Source organism: Sphaerodactylus townsendi, linkage group LG01, assembly GCF_021028975.2.
Source record: "Sphaerodactylus townsendi isolate TG3544 linkage group LG01, MPM_Stown_v2.3, whole genome shotgun sequence".
Classification (NCBI taxonomy): Eukaryota; Metazoa; Chordata; class Lepidosauria; order Squamata; family Sphaerodactylidae; genus Sphaerodactylus; species Sphaerodactylus townsendi.
The window spans coordinates 106,978,424-107,000,472 of record NC_059425.1 but is presented as its reverse complement, the minus strand read 5'-3'; the positions used below and the strand labels follow the sequence as shown (position 1 = coordinate 107,000,472).

Sequence of the window (22,049 nt, the reverse complement as noted above, 5' to 3'; positions counted from 1 at the left end):
TTCATATTTGTGAGTTGGGGCATTTTCTACAATGTGATGATGATTTAGAAATGACCTGGTACAAAAACATTTTTGGGGGTCGTGGTGGGCTGGCTGCCCATGGGGGGGGGCATCCAACCCAGGTTTTGCCCAGGGCTCAGGTTTGCCTAGATACGCCTCTGCCCCCTTTGCTGAAGGGGGGGCTGGCAAGGGAACCTGTTACTAAAATTTTTGGATCCCACCACTGATGCAGAGCAGAGGTGGGATCCAGCAGGTTCTCACCAGTTCCCGAGAGTGGGTTACTAATTATTTGTGTGTGCCGAGAGGGGGTTACTAATTGGGTCCGCTTTTCCACCTCCATGCCCTCGCCTCCCCGAGAGGCAGGCATCCTGCCTTTGAACATGAAGGTTCCATATATACTCAAGTACTAATAATGTAACTCCCTGAACTGGGTTAATCCCTTTCAGGTACTGCAATTCATGGATTCTCAGCCTTTCGTACCTTTTATCTCACCAGTCTCTATCAAAGAACCTGTGTGTTTTACCATTGCTGTATGTCTATATTTCAGAGTTGGGGCATTTCTCACAATGTGATGTAGATGATTTAGAAAATGACCTGGTACAAAAAAACATTTTTAATGTGGTGGGCTTGGCTACAGGGGCACCGTAAACCCAGGTTTTGCCCAGGGCTCAGGTTTGCCTAGATACGCCTCTGCCCCCTTTGCTGAAGGGGGGGCTGGCAAGGGAACCTGTTACTAAAATTTTTGGATCCCACCACTGATGCAGAGCTTTACTAAAATTCACTGCTTCAGAAAGATATGAACAATTTTAAGTGTAAGCCAGCTCTTTGGAAATGACTTTGTTGGAAAAGTGAACTCTTTTCCTCCAGGAGAATCTGAAGAGGGCAGTTGCCATAGTATATCTATTGTATGCCCACCATTCTGGTCATGTAATTTGCTGAGAAATTAATAAAAACGACTTTAAACAAATTCAGTTGTCTCTAGTGTTTGCAGTGTTCCTGAGCTGTTTCGCTTCATTGTGCATACTGTACGGACGACAGTTTTCTTTACTCTTCTTTTGGGTGACGACTTCAGGTAAAACCAGCTGTGTGTGCACATTAATATAGAAAAAAATGCTCTTTGTTGTAAGCACATTGTGCTTTATGGGAGGAGACAGGGGATGTTCTAGTGGGGATGTAAACAGGAGGTTGATGTAGTAGTAGAACTTTTATAGAACAGCAGTCATCCCCTTGTACCACCAGGGATCTTTCAAGTTTTTTAAAATCAGCAATTGAATATTGCTATATCAATATTACATTACAATATGTTGAACTTCCAGTTTTCATATCTTAAAACATAATTATTTAACTCCCTTTGGACTTGTAATGTACATAACTACCATCACGTCACAACTGACGTTGCAACCCCAGCAAACGGCTTTTAAGACAAGTAAGAAGCAGAGGTGGTTTGCCATTACCTCTCTCTGTAGATTCTTCTCTCCCATTCAAGTACCCACCCTGCTTATCTTCTGAGATCTGTTGAGGTCAGTCTATACCAGTGGTGGCGAACCTATGGCACAGGTGCCACAGGTGGCATTCAGAGCCCTCTCTGTGGGCACACGCAGAGTGCCCCCCCCCCCACATCTAGGCTAGCCAAGGCCACTGGGCTCAATTATTAGCATTAAACCTAAGACCTAGTTTTGTGGAAGCAGTGTAGGTAACCCTGTTGCCGCCAGCTATACCCCTACCTGATTGACATACGTGAAAGACTAAAGCATCTATCTTACCTGGGAGTAAGTTTTCCTCGCCGCTGGCAATGTGGCCTTTGCTTCTGGAGTAAAACCTCCCTCCTAGGGCTGTGGATTCAACGTATTGCAAGAATTAAAGGATTGCTTCCAAAGCAAGCCACCTTAACTACCACCTCGCTTACTCCTGAGTAACGCGACGCCTCGGAGCCAACTACTGTTTTTTTTTTTCTAAATGAAAACCTCCGTATCTAGGCGTTGGCACCTCTATGCGATAAACAAGCGGGGTTTCCTGGATCAGTGCCTGGGCACTCGGTCTCGAAAAGGTTCGCCATGACTGATCTATACCATGTTGCCTTCCCTTCCATGGAGTTGTAATGCCAAAGGCATACCTCACAATTGCTGTTTCCACACCAAGGATTTCCCACATTTCAGCCATCTGGTTTATCTGGAAAAGTTTCTTATACAAGGCGGCACAAGTGCATTTACAGCAAACTCAGGGACAGGAAGGAGAGAGCTATAAGGAGGTACGGAAAGCCCTGAAGATTAGGACAGGGAACCACAAGCCTGGATGCTCACCAGTTCTCCTGATCCTCCAGTGACTACAGCTTTTATTGCAGCTGCAGAAAACCCGTTCATTTGAATAAGGGCAGCTAGTAACTAGCCTGGTCTTACAATGGACCTGCAGCAATTCTAATCTTTTGTAGTGTTTTTTGCAGGAGCTTGTGGGAAAAGTACTAGCGAAAGCACCTTCAAGGCACCCATGACCACCACATTGGGGAACCCGGTCACAGGCAAAGGAATGTTAAGGTGCTTTACTAGCAAAGAAAAATATGTAGGGATTGTCTCACAGGAAATTCGAATTATCAGGAGAGAAATTAGATGATTTAGTCCTTGGAAGTTTCAGTGTTCGTTCTGTAGTAATAGAATCAGTGACGAGCTATGTAATCCCTGACAGCAAGGTCACTTATGTTCATAAATAGTATTACTTTCCCTGTTTGTGGCTGGTCTGTTATAATCTGGAGAAACCTGGAGCACTTCAGATCCATGTGTGGGCTGTCTTATTTGCAATGGTTATACAAATTTAAGAAGTCCTTTGAATGTTTTGGTATGATTGCTCTGTAATGTCTGAATCTTTGCTATTGTCAATTTAAAATATTTTTGATAGTATGGTTGGAAAAGACCTCTGCTTGTGCTACTAGAATATGTCTGCCAGTTACAGTGCATACACAGGGTACAAAGCAAGCTAGACCAGTGCTCCAATTCTGTTGGGCATCTTCATACGTTGTAAACCTGTTTTAGTTAACAGAGAAGCTTCAGATTACTGTTTTTTGCAGATTGTCCCAATGGGAGATCATCATGCCAGCTCTGTTGATCTAAATTTCCATACTGGGCTAAAGGAGATGCTTTCTTAATGAAGTACTCATTTATGCAGATAAGGCAAGAGAATTGTGGCAATAGAATTAATTGCATTTCTAAAGTAGATCTGTTTTGTTTTTAAAAGCGTCTGGCAGCTTCATGCATATCAATAATCCAGCATCCCATTTTTTTTAAAAAAAATAGTTTTTCAATTACCATAATTTTGTTCTTTCTATCTATAGAATCTGGGATTTCTCCAAGCTCAACCCTCTGCTTGAAACTGTGGAACATCATACTGAGTTTACTTGTGGCCTGGATTTGAGCTTGCACCATCCTGGTCAGGTAAGAGAAAATGAAGTTTATTCTTTTTCCTACGGATTTAAGTATTGTTGAACCAGGGACAGTATGCAGCAGCTCTTCAGCTGTAAAATTTGCCCAGAACATAGAGCACTGCTGGAATCTGTTAATTTTAGATAATTTAATTGCTTGTGAAGATATACATTGTTCGGAGATGGTGAAAAAACATACAAAAAATGGGTGCAATGTTGAAATAAAAAATAACTTCTACTCAGATATGCAAGATCAAAGGGTTGAATTCTGTCTAGGATTTGCATGCACGGAAGTGCAACTTTCTTGCCTCCTCTCTGCCACCCCAGCCCTGAAAATCAACTCCTAATATGGAAGGGAACATTTCCCCCCACCCCAGAAGCGATATGAGTAATCAAAAGATTACTGTGAAGGTAAAGTGTAGGAGAGAAAACTGTGGAGGAAAGGTGGGGTAAAAATGTCCTAAATAAATAAATATTAATCACCTAGGCCAATTTTGTTGTTACACAATTGTTACATATTATACCCATAATGATACTGAGGCATCTCACATCCATAGAAATGAGTGCTATGAAAGCAAATACTAGAAAGATAGTATTAAACAAATATCTGCTAACAGGTAAATAAAAAGTTCTAGTACAATCTCCCCAGTGATTTACAGGCTGAATGTGTGAAATATATTCTTGGGAGTATAATGGTATTTTATCTTTGTTTTAGGGAAGAAAGGTAATATGAATTAGTGCATTTTATGAGATAGGCAGAGAGTTCCTTTAACCATGTATTTGATTTATTACCTAGCAATATAGTAGAAAAAATGAAATTGAGTCCTGTTTATTATATCATTAAGAAAATCATTTTTCTAATTCATTTATAAAGAACTAAAACCACAAGCAACTAGATAATATGTTTTATTCTTCCTATAAAATAGTCCAAAACCTGAATAATATATAGTCAAGAAAACATTCTGACTTCAAATTAGAACATTTAAATCATCAAGAAATATTTTCGGTTAACAAAAGATCAGCCTTCAAATAATTCCCTAAATCTCTCTGAAAATTTGTACTGTATTCACAACAATGTATAATAATGTAAACTTTTGGAACAACTTGGAGTTTACAAATTACAAGGTGAAAAAATGGGAGATTATGGAACCCTGTGGTCCTTTAACTGGGGAATGCACAATCTCCGTACTAAATGTAATGCCATTAATCTTTATGGCATTTAATTGGGCTTAACCAGGCTGTAGGAAAGATTGCATCTCAGAGAAGAACTCATGAAGATTTTGTGCCATGAAGGTACTTTGTGTGCCAATACAACACAGTTAAGAATCTTGATTGGATAAAAAAAGTATCCGGGTCTTTATTTATTAAAAACTCATGAATGGCTCTGTATTAGCAAATGATTATACGTTTATATGTTTTTGAATTGGGTTTCAAGTGATCAAGGATAAGAATTCAGTGTTTTGGGTAGCACGTTGCCTTGTGTCCCCTAACTGTCCTCCCAGCTGGAATACTTTGCTTTTTATCTCCTGTTATCCTACATATATCTGTATCAAAGTACTTTGTGTTTTTTTAAAGATCCAAACAAATTCTGATTAAATTTAGAAAATGTCTGACTTTTTGTTTGAGTGCAGACATGGGAGTTCCCTTGAGTATATCTAATTCTTTAACTTCCAGTAAAATATACTGGATATTCAGCCATATTTTAGGTACTGAAGTTTTCCTTGAGACTTGGTGAACGTTTGCTATGGTTTGAAATCCCATTTTAAGATAGTACAGAATAAATAGTATCCATTAAATTAATGGATGAACATACCAGTTCTTGCTTCAGTGACCAAATTCATCTTTTTCCGACTGAGTGGTTTTTTTTAAAATACAAAGCAATATGGGAATGTCTCAGCTTATCACAAAAAGCTTGAAATTAAGGTGGTTTAGGATTGCTGTAGTACTAAGGCTGCATAAAAGTCAGCAGGAACAAGGGGGGGGGTGTGTGGAGAGAAAATCCTGAAAACCCTTTTCTTTGATTCTGTACTTAGTTATCTGGCCTGCTCTGTATTCTATAGAGAGCTTTGGCTACCATATGTAAATGAATGCTTTCTGTTGAGCGAAGCTTTTTCTATAGCCCTTGTCTGCTTGAAAGCAGGAGCAGGCGCTCTGAAGAGGGGAAAATCTCTCTATACATTCACATATGCAAGTTCTTTGAAGTATGAATGGCAATTCAATTTTCAAATTGCAATTTTAGAAAAAAAATCAAAGGCTGTAGTGGTAAGAATAAAAATCTATTTCAAAGTACTGAAAAATGAGAAACTTGCAAAACATATAAGTATTCCAGTGTGCGCATAAAATTGTTGAGAGGCATCTCTTGGATCTAAAGTGCAACCTTAAACTCCTTGGAGTACTTACCGGTAGTCCTACTTCTCAAAAAAGAAAGAAAGTCAAAGCTTCTTCTGGGGTTACTGGAGCAGGATTGCACTAATAATTGTCTCGATGGTCACTTTGAGAAGAATGTTTCAGGAGAAGGACCAAGACTTCATTCCCATCTTTCAAAGAGTCTAAAGATGTGTTCTGTTACAACAGCTGCTGTTCGTTTCCCATGTAATGGGGTTGGATCCATCCAGGTAGTGAAAAAGGAGAAGTCCTTCATTTTTGGTCTTCTGTGCAGGCCAGTAAATGGCAAGGTCTCAAGCTTCAAACTTTAGGGGGCGCTCTAACAACTTTTGGAATCATCACAACTGTTCCCTCCCAAATTGTTACATGCTCAATGGCAGAACACCCTCTCCTTCAGCTCCTTCTTTGCTGTGATGGATTTCAGCTGTTTATTGGAGCTTTTCTGTAATCAGAGGCGTAGCTAGGGAAAATGGAGCCTGATGCAAAATCTGAGTTGTGCCCCCCCCGTGCCGCGCCCCCATGTTTGTTTGTGTTTTTTGTATTTTTTAGTGTTTTTTCAGTTTTTGGCCTGCAGGCAGTGGCAAAGCCACCAGGGGGAGGGGGGCATGATGCACCGGGGGCGCCTGCAGGGGACGCAAAAATCAAAAATATATTTTAAAACTTTTTTGTGTTTTTACTTTGTTGGCCGGCAGGGGATGCAGGATACCCTCAGACGACACTCCTGATGATACCAGCCAAGTTTGGTGAAGTTTGGTTCAGGGGTCCAAAGTTATGGACCCCAAAGGGGGTGCCCCATCCCCCATTGTTTACAATTGAAACTAATAGTAGATGGGGCTACCCTTTTGAAGGCCCTGAACCAAACTTCACATGCTGTTGGATCCCTGTCCTAATGAAAACGTGGTGAAAATGCCTGTGATATCAACTTCAGATGATCTTAAATTATATGCTGAGCAGATGTTACAGATGTCAAAGGCTTTGGACATTGATGTGTCTACAAAGGATAAGATGTTGTATCACCTGTATGTAGATTCACCTGACATAATTGCATTTCCAGTGCTTGTCTGTTTTTGGAGATGCTTCATGAAATGTGGAGTAGACTTTCAACAACAGCAATATCTAAGTGACTGGAGAACTTTTATAGAGTTACACAGGGGGACTGTGGTTTCCTAGGTGCACATTCACCACCATCCTCTTTAATAACTAAAGAGATGCAACCCAGAGGTAGACAACACTATCATGCTGCCTCAGTGGATAAGAAAAGGAGGAAGGTATAACGTGATAATAGGAAATTATATGACTACAATGGCTGGTATCAGCTATTTTTATGGCAGAAGACGAGATCTCATCTAGATGCCCTTCTGGAAGAAAATAGTCTGTGGCACAGTTTCTGCATGCAAAAGCAATAAGATTATCTAAGCAACAAATACATGCTAATGGGCATGCTGTGAAGACTTCTTGTTGGATTGCATTCACAATGAATCTTTGTTACAAAGGGTAGGAGTTTCATATCCTTTAATTGTACATGCACAGTCCACCAGAGTGCAGGAGTCTTCTGCAGATTTTCTTAGAGGAGTGCACATTCAGGAGGTGTGTAGGGCAGTGATGTAGTCTTTGGCAGATACGTTTGTGAGAAATGTACTTGATCTGCCACAGGAAGAGAGTCTGTGCTCTCCAGAATGCCTTCAGAGAACTCTTCCGACCACCTTGGTGAGTAGCTTACTAAAATCCCAACATGGGACTGTACAGAAGTCCAAAGATGAAAACAGGGTTGTACTTACCTGTAACTGGTGTTCATCAAGGTCTTCTGTGCAGGCACATATTTCTTCCCATCTGCCCACTATGAGTTCTCTTTTTGGAATTGACTTGTGGAAAATCAGGCAGAGCTGAGGGAGAGGGCACGCCATTGTTGGGTATATGCACATTCAACCTCCATTTGGGAGGGAATGGTTGTGGTGATTCCAACAGCAGTTAGAGACCCTCCCCCCCCCCGAGGTTTTGAAGCTTGATCCCTTGTCATTTTTTAGTCTGCACATGCACAGTCCCAGTGTGTGCCTGAATAGAAGACCTTGATGAACATCCGTCACAGATAAGTGAAACCCTGTTTTTCTGACCACCAATGTTGATTGGGAGATCTGAATGCACAAAAGCCATGCTGGATGGGATGCTGTAGTAGGGAGGCAAAACTGAGTGGGAAAGACAGCTGAATCTCACTGTCTATACCTTCCACTGTCTCTCTTGGAAGACCATCTTTGCAATTAATTTAACCTCTGGCACAGCAGTGTGTTGAATTCAGTTGAGAACATGAACTGTAAGTAAAATGTTGGCCTTAAAGTTCTTACATTTTAGATGTTTGCGCATTTCCATTATATAACCTGTACAGAGTACTTTGAGCCATGAGTTTATTGCCAGTGTGGTGTAGTGGTAAAGAGCAGGTGGATTCTAATCTGGACAACCAGGTTTGATTCCCCACTCCTCCACCTGAGTGACAGAGGCTTATCTGGTGAACCAGATGTGTTTCCGTGCTCCTATATTCCTTCTGGGTGACCTTGGGCTAATCTCAGTTCTTCAGAACTCTCTCAGCCCCACCTACCTCACAAGTTATCTGTTGTGGGGAGAGGAAAGGAAAGGATCTTGTAAGCCACCTTGAGTCTCCTTACAGGAGAGAAAGGTGGGATATAAATCCAAACTCCTCTCCCTCCTCCTCCTCCTCCTCTTCTTCAGTTTCATTCAGCACCCTTTTGAGTATAAGTAAATCAGGAATGACCCACTGATAACTGCAACCAAGAAGACTGTCTTGTGTAAATATGATAATGTTGTGAAATATGCTATATTATATAATTTTCTGAAGGAGATTCAAAGGGACAGATTACGATAATGATTGCTTTCGAAAGTTTTCATTGATTCCTGCCAAATCTCTTAATAGCATAAGATACCATACCACTTCACTGAGCAAGTGCTTCTCCAATGGAAGAACTGGAGGAAATCAGATGAAGATTTTGTGGAAGGCTTTCACGGCCGGATTCAACTGGTTTGGTAGGTTTTCCGGGCTATGTAGCCTGAAAAACCCACCAAAACCAGATGAAGGTTTTTCCTCCTACTACCTCTAAGATAGGATAAATGCTAGTGCCTTTGTGCAAGAACTGACAAGCCATAGCATATCTTAATTATTGACATTAGCATCTTGTTAATTTTTTCAGCATCGAAATAAATTCATTTCTGTGTGTCTATGTTAAGTACTTTCTAAATAAGTGTTTTGAAAACGCAATTCTGTCATTAATTGCTTTTAAAAAGTCATTAAAATGTCATAAAAAGTTAAAAAATGCAACAAGTAATTTCAGTTGCATGAAATTTAACCTGTTTAGGTTTTTTATACCAGTCCTAAGTGTATTCATTAACATCCCACTAATTAATAGTATGATTTGTGACTGAGCGCCTTTAATAGCACAGTCATTTGCATTCTGATTTTCTTAGTACTTGTGAGCTTGGCAAATATCAGCTACTATTTTGAATGATCTTTCCTCTGTTCTTAAGCATTGGAAAATTTATCATCCAGGTAATTTTTCCAAAGGCTGAACAGATTACTAGAAGGGTACTGGAAGAGTTCCGAATGGCAAAGCAAGACTTTAATAAAGAGCTAATTGAGGACCTGTCAGAAGTGGAAATCAGTTGACAGATCATTGTCAACAAGCATAATTAATTAATATCTACTAGCTTTAATTGTTTTCGTGAGGACCAGCATTACTGATACAAAGATAAACATTTTAATTCAAAAATCAAATGTTTTTAATGGTAGTGAAACTAAACTTTCCATGGATAAGATTTGGCATACTACATATTTACAGAATTCATATACTATGGATTTGAGAGAAAAGAATTTAATTTGTATGCTGTAGGTAGACTTCCAAATTACCATGCTGGAAGACTGGTTAGTATTAGTACTGCAATCCTAAATAAGCAAATGCTGTTTTTTAATACATATTACTCTAAAACGTATTCTTTGCACGGAAACATCAGGAACAGTTTACCAAATAGTGAGCCCTTCAGGGATAGGACGGTATACTAAATTTAAACAACAACAACAACAACAACAACAACAACAACAACAACAACAACAACAACAACAACAACAACAACAACAACAACAACAACAACAACAACAATAACAATAATAATAATAATAATAATAATAATAATAATAATAATAATAATAATAATAATAATTCTGAAGAAAACAGGTCAAGGATATCAGACAGCAAGAAACTCACCAAAAATTTCACACCTTCTATACATGGATGACCTAAAGCTCTATGGAAAATCAAAAGCAGAGATTGAGTCACTACTGAACACAGTGAGAGTCTTTAGCACTGACATTGCAATGGATTTTGGACTTGACAAGTGTGCAACTTTGGAACTCAGTAAAGGTAAACTTGCAACATGCGAGGGTGTGAATATGCCAAATGCCATAGAAATAAAGAGCCTACCAGTGAATGAAAGCTACAAATACTTGGGGATACTGCAAAAAGCAGAGAACATCAAGCATGCAGAAGTCAAAGCTAATTAGGAAGGAATATCTTAGAAGGGTAAGAAAAATTTTTGAAATCAAAGTTAAATGGAGGAAATACAATAAAGGCAATTAATACTTACGGTGATTGCGCCATGGTAGTACAGCTACACTGCTGGTCATAATTAACTGGACACAGTTTCCAAGGTGGACATCCTGTGGACAGAAAAACAAAGGAAAATTATGACCATCAATGCGAAGCACTGCATCTGCTAAGAAGTGATGGGTAGACAGACTCTACCCTAGCAAGGTCAGGAAGGAGGGAAGAGGGCTGCTCCACATCAAGCAATCAGTAGAGGAAGAGAAAAGAGTATTCCTGACAGAATACATCCAAGAAAAGTCAAGAGCCAGCAAGCATTTGAAAAGAAGTCCCACACAAGGCTGAGATGCTGAAAGCCAAAGAATCAAAAGAGTATAAGAGTCCAACAGTTTAAAACCATCGAGAAAGGAGCAGTGGCTAAACAAGCCACTCCATGGGCAGTACTCCTTTAAGAACATTGAAGGGAAGCGTTGACAGCAAGAAAACATGGGAGTGGCTCAGAAGGGGAACTCTAAAGAAGGAAACTGAAGGTCTGATTTTTTTGCTGCCCAGGAGCAAGCATTAAGGACAAATGCAATAAAGAACTATACGAATTGAAAAGTCCTTGCCAATAATGACCCCAAAGTGCCGCCCCTGCAAAGAGGGTGATGAAACCGTGGAGCTAACATCATCTGCTGTTGTAAAGAAAATAGCCCAAACTGACTATCTCGAACGCCACACATTAGGCTAGCAGCAATGGTGCACTGGAACCTTTGCAAAAGAGCACGGCCTGCCCTGTAGGCAAAGCCTTCGGTACGCAGCACAAGCCAGGAGAGAAGATCACAGAAAATGAAGAAGCAAAAAATACTCTGGGACTTTAGAATACAGACAGACAGACTACCTGGGCTTAATAAACACCCCAGACATGTAACAGTGGTAGAGAAAAAACATGTTTGGATCATAGATGCGTTGCTGTGCCAGTTGACAGCAGGGAGTAAGAAGGACAAAAGAGCTGGAGAAAAAAGATCACAAAATACAAGGACCTACAAATTGAAGTCGAACGACTGTGGCAAAAAAGAACAACAGTAATCCCACTAGTAGTCGGTGCTCTAGGAGGAATCCCAAGAAATCTTGAAAAACATCTGGAAAGCCTAAACTTAGACAGAACATCAGTCCACATGCTGCAGAAAGCAGCACTTCTAGGAACTGCACATATTCTACGCAAATACCTCTAATATCCTAGGTCCTTGGGAAGGACTCGATATTCAGAGATGAATTCCAGACACTTGTGCTGTGCTGTAATGTGTATAATAATAATAATAAAGTGTTAGTGGTGTTTATTGCCAGGAAAGATGTTGACTATTTAATTGTCTGCAGTTACCCTTTATTTATCCAAGGGCAAATAGTGTGTGTTGGCGTGGGGGTGATGCCCCTGCAAGGACAGTATAGTTTCTACTATAGTCTGTATTATGCTGTTGTCCTACACCATGTCCATCTCATGGAAAAATAGAACATGGAAAAATAGAACACACTTAAAATGTCATGGATTTTCCTTGCCATTCTTTCATTTGGTACCAGTGAAGATCCTCAATAATAAAAGAGTTGTTCATATTTAAATCACAATTCTTCTTGGCAAGAAGCAACAGCTAGAATAGGAGTGGGCTCCAATTTTTTTGTATTTTACTTGGAAAAATAACAGTCTTAAATATGCATGCTTCTTTTACCAACAGCTCCTCTGATATCTGTTTTGATGCTGAAAAGGTTTTAAAAGCACTCCTAGAACAAAGCAAAAGCAAATGGGTTACTTGGCAGCTGAATCACTTGTATTTCTCAATGGAACAGGAATGATCAGGGCTATATATATGAGTCCACAACGTAAACTAGTGTACTGGGGAAGAGTTCCTAGAAATCTGACAGTATATGTTCTTACTCCAATAATGTCTAATAGTAATTCTTCATGCAGGTTTCAGAATATCTAATCACAGGAAATAATAGACTTGCTAGAATATGCCAGTTTATAGTATTCAATCAGTTGGGGGTAAACTTCCTTAATCCATTCTGTAACTAGAAATCTACTTATCATCTTTCCTTAAGTAAAATAAAGAATAATTTTTTAGAGAAAACAATTTCCAAAGTCATTAGCTTTAAGCTTTAATCAGTTGTTACATTTTAATGCTTGATTTCAAGGAAGACCACTTAATGCTATAAATCAAAATTTACCATCATTAATTCATACAATAATTTCCTTAATTTGTCTCTCTATTCCAACTTCCATCTATTCCAGCTTCTTTGTACCTCGTGAGAGGCTGAGAGGTCATAGTAATTTGTTCTCTGGTAAAAGCTTCTTAAAGATATTGGCCCTGATCCAGCTAGTTAATTGTGACTAGAGCCTATTGAAACCAATATAGCAAATTAGACAACAGGACTAAATCACAACAATCTTTTGCTGGATTGTGGCCATGGAGAGCACTGGAGTCTGCAATAAAAAGTCACATGCCATCATAATGAATGTTCTGCCTAAAGCCTACAAATGTCTTCCATTCTGATCTGGTAAACGGAAGTGAAAATTTACTACTTTCGTTTGACAGCTGAATGTCCTAAAGTATTTGAATCTGGCCACTTTCAGAGTTGGGATAGTTTGTTCATTGTTGTGTCTTATTGTAGCTGTTATTGTCTTCTTTCTTGCACCTGCTGGCTACCCAAGTTGACACTCTATTCATTCTGTTATTTCCCTGATGCAGAAGGGGCAGCATGTTATCAAAGATGTCAAATCCAAGTTGTTCCTATTGACACATTGATACATGGCATGCATTTAACTGTTGAGTGGCATGCTATATAATTAAGATAAATGTCAGTCTGACACTTAAAGACAATATAAATAGCACTTACATGGTGGCAAAATATAGTTTCTTGCATGAATTGCCAGATTATTTAAAATGTGCTTCTGTGGACTGTGCAGTTTGAGCCCAATCTTAGTTAATCCAGTTTGAAAATGTTTTGGTTTGAAAATGTTTTGTTTAATATGATGTCTGTCAATATGATATCAGCTATGTTGTCACATTTCTATGCTGGTACATATCCCATGGTAGTGAGAGAAACTTGGGTCATAGGAGTGTTTTTAGGATTTCTCTTCTTGAAGGTTGTGTTTAGCTTAGCGTTCATTGTACTTAAAGTGTCATTAATGATAAGTTTAGACACCATTTTTTTCCCATGTATGAAGTTTTATAGGAATTTGTGATTTTATACTTAGGAGCAAATTTGGATTTGCAGCCAAATTTATTACGTCCCTCTGGAAGACCCATTTTTCCTGTGCTACTCTTCCATTTTAATTTGTACCACACTCACCAGCATGCATCATATAGATTCTATGTTTGAAAGAACCATTTCAACTATATTGAAAGAATACAGTATTATATTGCTAGAAATATATGACCACAGCTGAAAATGGATGTTTTTTCTGGCTAATGATGGATGCTTCATAGAAAGAAAAGCTTCAGTATGACCAAGTCAGAATCATTGAGTGAACCCACTGTATTTATAACACACAGTTCTTTTGCACTTCTTTGAACCCTGCCAATTCTGACAAAGCTTAAAGGAGCATGATAGCAATTCACTCCAGGTTCACATGGAGGCAAAAGAAAGAACACTGGAGGTTGTTCTACCCAGAGTGTCCACAAATCTGCATCAGATCCTGGGATATCTACTCTGATTAAAGTTCTTTGTATGCTGCTTTGATTTGCATGCTGTTGCTTTTAGTAACTAAAACCAGTAGCAACCAGTATAGTAGCAAAAGCATCAGATTAAGACCTGGGAAAACCAGGTTCAAATCCACATTCTGCCATTGAGGCTTGCTGGGTGACTGTGGGTCAGTCACATGCTCTCAGCCTGATCACAAAGTTATTAAGATGATAAAACAGGCAAGAAGATAATGGTGTAATCTGTCTTGGGTCCCCACTGGGGAGAAAGGATGGATATAAATAAAACAAATTGATCCAGCAGTCTGACCCCAACAAAAACCAGCAAGCTTTTTTTAGCTGAGCAGGAATTTGAACCCAGATCCCTCTAGTCCAAATTCAACACCCCAACTTGCTACAGAAATATTAGCTCTCAAATTAGTGTAATAGATGGAGCATTGGGCTGTATCTGGAAAACCCAGATTTATACTTCACTTTTGCTGGCTTGGTTTGTCTTGCAAGTCCCTCACTGTCTGAAAAAATGGTGTCAATTGTAGTGATTTGTACTGCAAAAGTATTGTGAGAATGGATGATATGACAAAATGATGCCGCCAGTCCTGAACTTTAGGATTATATAAATCTAAAAAAAAATTAACTATTGCTCAGACTTTGGTGAACTGTTAACTGTTATTTTCTCCTTTTGTTTGTTAAGTGATATATTGCCAAGCAACAGACTCTATCTTTTTAGGCCCACACACTGCTCTTTTTGTAGCATACGTGTCTATTGACTCATCACAATGCTTTCTGCAAGGATTGGTTTGCATCTGTTAGACTTCAAGAGATCACAAATATTTATCAAAATTATTTCCTGTTCGTGTTTCCTTTGCTGTCATTGCTTAGTTACGCTTCAGGTTTTCAGAGTGTTATCAGAAATGGAGCTGGTTGAATTATGCAAAATGGGCCTCAGTAGTCTGCATTTTGTAGAAACCCTGTTTGTTCTCCCTGTGATCTGATGAACTTACTCTGTTACTGTATTTGTGTTCAGAAGCTGCTCCATGGTTCTAATTAAGTTGATCACAGGTGGGAATTCCCCAAGGGTTTTGCAGATGGCGCTTTATGTATTGTTTCCTCTCAGCAACTGGCTGTACTAAAAGAGACATACTTGCTTTTAATGTCCAAATAAGATGCTTAAAGTGTTGTGGTCCACAAGAAATCAATAATGAAAAATATTTTGGTTGAATTGCATGAGGCACATATTTCTCATTTGACGAATCTGTTTCCTCAGAAGAATATAGCTCACTGAATAATAACCAAGTGTCTTTTTTTCTTAGCATTACCCCTTCTGTACTAATTAGATTTAAAATTGGGATAATTCTCTTTTATAACAGAATTATCTTTCAGCTTTATTTATTTTGTTTTGTTTAAGGCAAAATCCTTATGAGAAAAGGACTAAATAAAATATACACACACCGTTGTGTATATACATGTCAAGCAGTATCATTAACTTGATTTCTCTGGGAAGCTCTTTTATAGCTGTGATGATTTCTTTGGCCCATTCAGTTATCTAGATGTAATTTTGGTATTTATCCATTCTTTCTTTCTACAGTTTGGCTATAGAACCTTAATTACATTATCCAGTAGGATTCATTTTGTACAGTACTTCCTCCCTAAAATATATAGGAGTTTCCTGGCCCTGAACTGAATATAATTTCCTTTAGTTCTGGTTTTTGTGTATACTTATACATCTACCGTAATAAGATTCTGTTAATATTGTGAGATTATTTCAGTCAACGTTCCATTCCCCTTAGCCCAGTAAAGTTCCGCCATACTTTTTCTCTTTCCTATTTATATTGATAAAATCTGTGTTGGGAATAAGAAAGATAATGGGTGTAGGCATATATTTTTGTAGTGTAGGCAAATTTTCCTCTGGTGAAAAACTTGGTTCTTCTTTGTTCATTTGTCACATTGAAGTTTTCCAAAATTCTCCCCTACATCAATTTTCTGAACGCTTAGCAGAATTTGCTTTCAAAATGGGTGAGGCACAGTCATGTGAGTTGCCTTCCTTGCAAGATAATTTGGAAAGCCCCTTCTTAAGAAGGCCGGGAGAATAGTGAAGGCTTGGAACAGAATTTTCTCTGCTCAGAAAATATTTTTCTTAGCAAAGTCAACACATATGATAATAAAAACAACCCATAAAAGTCTTGCAGTAGCCCACATGGAATAAGTAATTGTAGACTAGGCACAATCGGATGCTCTGAAACATCTGCCAAGATCAAATGTCTTGCATAGATGTCTAAAAGAGAGCAAGGAAGAGCAACCATAGACCTCCTGGGAAGAACATATTAAAACAGACATTCCAGCCTCTAGGGTGTTTGAAGGACTGCCTCTTCTAATACTATACAGCTCACCAGTAGAGATTCTTCTCAAGAAGCCCTGCTTTCTGCACAGATATGTGAGGCCTACAAATGTGAAGTGGATGGCAATCAGAGACGGTGCTTTTTTCATTGGTGGCTTACCACCTATTGAATGCCCTTTGTCTTGGAGCTCACCTGGTGCCAGCCATCTTTTAGACACTGGACCAAAACATTTCTTTTTACTGTGGCTTTTAAGTAAGGCGTTGAACTTTCAGATTTTTTTTCCTTCTCTAGTTTGGGAACTATGTGTAATGGGTTGTTTTTATGCTGTGGCTGGTTTTTAATAGCAGGGGGTGGGGTTTGTGTTGTTTTAGTTGTGATCTGCCTCAAGTAGTCTCTCGAGAGTCAGCATGTAAAATGTCCAAATAAATATGTTATCTGCAGTTTTTATGTGTTGGCCACTAAAGCAATGTGTTATTTTAATAAATTTGATTGATATGATCATTTAATTTGGTAATTTGATTGATAAGGTGAGGTGCATGTTTTTCAAATATTTTGATATTACCCAAATTTTAAAATTTGCATGGGTCTAAGAATTTTTCCAAATTCTGATAGCCTTGCTTCCTAAAACACTACAGGAAAATTTCTCAACCATTACCTTGAACTCAGACAGAGTTGGCTGTCACAACTATGAATTAGAATATCAGGGAGAAAGCTCCTGGAGTTAGCTCCCATATAGTGGTCACATCACTCCACCTTCAGAGGAATTCTTACCTTAATAAGGGGTGACTCTGATCTTCCTTGCAACATTTACATACTGTAACTGAACGCTTATGACTCAGTCAAATTGGGTAGAACAGTCGTTTAAGAAACTATGCATTATTTGATCTTTAAGACAGGAGCCCTTATTTCAGTTTACAAAGATTACAGTAGTTACTAGAATGCTATTTTATGTTTCTTTTTTATATGCCTAACATTATTTTCTAATGTAAATCATTTTGTAATTTATGTGTTTATGCATTGCGGCATTACAATATTGAAGGTACGTTGCATTAAATTAGTAGGAAGAATAATCAATGAAAGCTATTAGAATCTTGAAGCCAATGGTAGCAAATACAAAGATTATGTAGATATCTTTTTTCTGTTCACAATACTATAATTTCATTTAACTTTCATCTGTTTTTCTCTCAAGTGAATTGTATTTTCTCTCCATAGGTGGCAGACTGTTCTTGGGATGAAACAGTGAAGATCTATAGCCCTTCTTCATTTGTAATTTCTGCATAAAGTGGTATATTCCATGGAAGAAAGCAAATTTGGAAGGAATCACTTCCAGTTTCCCAAAGCAGCATTGAACAGTTACAGGATATATTGGAATCTTTATCACTTTCTGATTTCTTAAAATATAATTTCATGTTTTAAAATCATGTTAAAAGGAAGTTCGAATAGCCTTTTTCCTAAAGCTACATTGGGGGGGGGGGGGGGGGGGCAGCAGAACAATCTTGTGCTGTGGAGATGGATAGATGAGAAGGAGGGCAAACACACTACTAGTGCTCTTTGTGGGTCTGATAATTGGGATATGATAAGGAATTCATGTAAATATTGAGTGACAATTCAAGGCCCCTTCCGCACACACAAAATAATGCGTTTTCAAACCACTTTCACAACTGTTTGCAAGTGGATTTTGCCATTCCGCACAGCTTTAAAAAGCAGTGAAAGCAGTTTGAAAGTGCATTATTCTGCATGTGCGGAATGAGCCCAAGTTTCCTATATCTGCCATAGGAAAAGAAATGCAAATGGTACTATCATTTGACCACCCATCTCTTAAAATATGGTGTTTATGCCACTGCCACAGAGCTTCAGTCTGGTGTAGAAAGCGCTCATTTGATTTCACTCTAGGTACATTTTATTGTTAATCCCACATGATAACACGGTGCCTATTGCTAATGAATAGTAAGTTGCACACCATTATCTAACTCTTCTTTATTCAACTTCTGCTTATTCTGCTTATTTGTTTTTGTCAGGAAAAATGTTTTTTTAAATAAATAACTGTATTTAGGTTTTTGTGTGAGCCAATCACATCATGTTACAGACAGTCTCAGGATTCAAGCCATTACATGTCGAAATTCATTTCAGGTTCATTTGTGACTGAAAAACTTCACTCACTCCTTAAAGACAAAATTCTAGTCCCTGCAAGGCAATACAAAGGGGTAAAAGGATAGAGTCTCCTGCATGCCTGGGGAGAAGTTGGTGGCTGGAAAATCAACCAAGTGTAGGAAAGCAGCCATTTATCGATCAGCTGGCTGTGGCATAACTTCAGTTGGGTGAAAGTTTTACTTGTCTCAGGGTCCTATTAATGAAACTTCACATCTCTTGAGTAACATATCTGTAAGTAGATGATAACAAGTTTGAAAAACACAGTCCATACATTTGCTGATTATGATCAAGATCATCTCCAATGGAGACATTTAAAGAGTGGTTTGGGGTAGTCACCCCTTAGCTGATCTGGGGAAAACAAAGGTTTGCTTTGGATTTTTGTTTAAGATGGATTTGACTCCTGGGGCCAGTTTTTGGCCATCTTTATCCTGTGAAAATATCCAGCATTTGTTGACTATTTGCTGAGAAGAAATACCTGAAATTATGGTGAGAAAAGAGATCTAATATAAAAATCTAGTCCTATTTGTGGGTTTCACACACTGAGGTTTGTACTATTTTGAGGAAGACAGAGTGCAACTATTTTAATTATCATCTGATACATGTTAAGTCCATAATACATATCTAAAATCTGACTGTTATATACATGCCATCTGGTAGCTGTTGTAAGCCAACTTTTATCATTCTAGTCTAGCAATCTGGGCACACAATCTGAGTGCTCAAGGAACTCCAGTGATGCATCTGTGTGTACCGGTAGTTTTCTTCTTATCCATAGAAAACTGTTCTTAGCATAGGAACTTTATGCAAGTTTGTGATCTATTGTGTTAGAACAGGTCTCTGAATCTTACAGTTTACAGGTCTATATGTTTTCTTAAAAATGAAAGATCTGTTATCTTTGATAAAATATTGCAAAAGATGTACAAGTGCTTGTGACAGCTTGTGAACTGAGAAATTACATGGAACCATAAAAAGTACACCATACAGCTTTTAGTCATATTCAAGGCAATAAATGCAATAAAACTGATAATTTCAAGCCTTAATAATCCTTTCTTTTATTTCCTACTTCAGTAACTATGCAAGCAACTTGTAGAGAAGACAGGGTATTCTAGAATGCTGTATAAAACCTAACATTATATAAAGGACAATCAGAATTGTAAAAAAAAATAGTTTTCAGCATGATAGCTTTTATAAACTGGAAAACTAGAGAAGCATCACATTTGAAAGCACAAAAATCTAAAACTACATCTGCAACTGCCCCTTTGATGGAAAAAGATGCTAGTGCCTGGTCTTTACTTCAACAGACAGGGCAAACTCTTCTATTTGATTGTCTTCATTTACTTACTCCCATGCTACTGAGACCGGATGTCCTCTTTGAAAAATGAGACGATGCAGCCATGAATGTGGGCATTAAATAAACACCGTGTGACTGCTAACCTCAACAAATAATTTCTAAAGTAGAAAAAGAATACATGCTTCTTGCAGCGTCGTGAAAAATGTTTCATCTGTGATAATTGAAAGCTCGTTCGTTAAGCCTGATCATTTTTGTTTAAGTAGTAGCTTTTAAGGATCACAGCAGTTGCTTATACTTCTTCAGCAGCTGTGTTCAAAAGTGGCCTTTTAAGCACAAATGTCATTAGTGTTTAATCCTCATTTTAAAGGGCATGGTAACGTTCGTTCATATTTTTCCTTTGCATTTTTGCACACACTGTGAAAATGAGATATTTTACAAAACTGTTCTGAGTGTTTTATCACAGTATGCTTTTAAATTATTGTAATTACACATTGAAATTACTATTTTAGGAGACCAATTTAATCATTAGTTACGCTGGTATAGACTCATTGAAATCATTGGTTTCATCTGTGTCAGTGGCCAGTGAATCACCTCTGTGCGAGGTTAGAAGTGTTTGCCATTTTATTTTTTCCAAGCAACGCTGGCCTAATTAGTTTAGAAAACTGATAGTGTTCAATAGGGCACTACAAGTTTGATCAACAATTTGTGCTTGTCTGACATAATGGTTGAACTGTCAGGTTAGGATCTGAGGTTTAAATCCCTATGAAGCACGCCATGTGACCTTGGGCTAGTCATACTTGTTCAGCCTAGTCTTATTTCACAAGGAGATTGTGATAATAAAAAGAAGGAAGGGAAAACTCTGTATTCTGCCCGATTGGTTAAAAATCTTGCATCTATTCTGACTGGGTTCCTCCAGGATATTAATGTCTGATCCTGTGGACAGTACTCTTGGAGCTGACTATGAGGCAAACCATCTTTGCTCTGGATTCTTCCTCGTGACTGATATTAATTTACCATGAGAAACTGTCTGAGGCTATTAGGCCACTGGTGAACACTTTGGAAAGGAGTGGCCCCTGAGCCTTTTAAGGCCATTGTACTGTCACTCTCTAGAATTTGAACCCTTTCCTAGATCTGTTTGATTGCTTGGTAACATCTTAGATCTGTGTTTTATATTCCTTTTGAGGCAAATAATATTGCAGGAGGTAATGGACTCGATCCAGACCTATCTCAATCTGGCTTCAAACCTAGCTTTGGGTCATGAATACCCAATAATGAATTACCTTACCTAGAAGGTCGATTAAGAATGGAATCTATACATTCTCCTGGATCTCTCAAGTGCCTTTTGATAACATCTGGAAACTCTGGCAAGGTTTGAAAAGGAGATTCTTTCTTGTCAATCTACAGAAGGTGATACTGAGAGACTCCTCTGTTCAAGATAGTTGAGTGGGATACTTCAGGTTTTCCATTCTATTAAAGATATGGAATTACTTAGGAGATGATTTAGAGTTCTGTGCCATCAGTATATTGATGACATTCAGTTATGAGCCACCATGGTGTAGTAAGAGTGTTCTAGAATTTAGGAGACCTGTGTTTGAATCTCCACTGCTGTGATGGACTTCAGGACTTTGCTGGTTTGGAATCAAAGCAAAGGTACCTCAAAGCAAAGAGTTAACCAAAGTATCTTCTGTTAGTTAGTTCTGCATTGGAACAGAAAAGGAGTTGTGGGAGAAAGAGCTTGAGAGACAGATGTGGAAAAAGCTGCTTTGTTCTCTTGGTCAAAGCTTTACTCTGGGGAGAAGTCAGTCAGACCATGGTCTGATGTGAGTTTTCATACTAGCAGTCTGACACACTTGATATTGATATTCTCTGGGGAGATACACTGAAGGGGATAAGCTAGAAGAAGATAAGTTCAGTTTAGTTTCCAGAGGGGAAGAGGGTTTCTTCTGAGAGGGATCAGAAGGGAAAATCCTAGTCAGAGTCAGTGTGCATAGGGTGAAATCTGGTGATAGATTTCCCTTAGCCTGTGGTTAGTAAATTCTGCTGAAAGTTTTACCTGAGGGTAAAAAGAAATTTCTCATACAGAGAGGAAGGAGATCTGAGAACTACAGTATAAGAGTCTCAGAACTGACTTAGAGTATAATATTATAAGGAAAACTGACATCTTTAAAAAGAAATTTAAAATAAGATAGTAACATCTTGCCATCG

At 38.5% G+C, this 22,049-nt stretch overlaps 1 protein-coding gene across 2 annotated transcripts in view; it reads left to right on the top strand.

Moving 5' to 3' along the window:
- PEX7 (peroxisomal biogenesis factor 7) overlaps positions 1-17,826 on the top strand; it is a 71,956-nt gene extending 54,130 nt beyond the window's left edge. For both annotated transcript variants that reach the window (XR_007243945.1, XM_048489866.1), the window contains 2 exons: positions 3,323-3,422; positions 17,618-17,826. Coding sequence is in view for 1 of the 2 variants with exons in the window: in XM_048489866.1 (XP_048345823.1) it covers positions 3,323-3,422; positions 17,618-17,686 (169 nt within the window). In the remaining variant the exon portion in view is untranslated. The remainder of the gene's footprint in view (positions 1-3,322; positions 3,423-17,617) is intronic.
- The last annotated feature ends 4,223 nt before the right edge of the window (positions 17,827-22,049 follow it).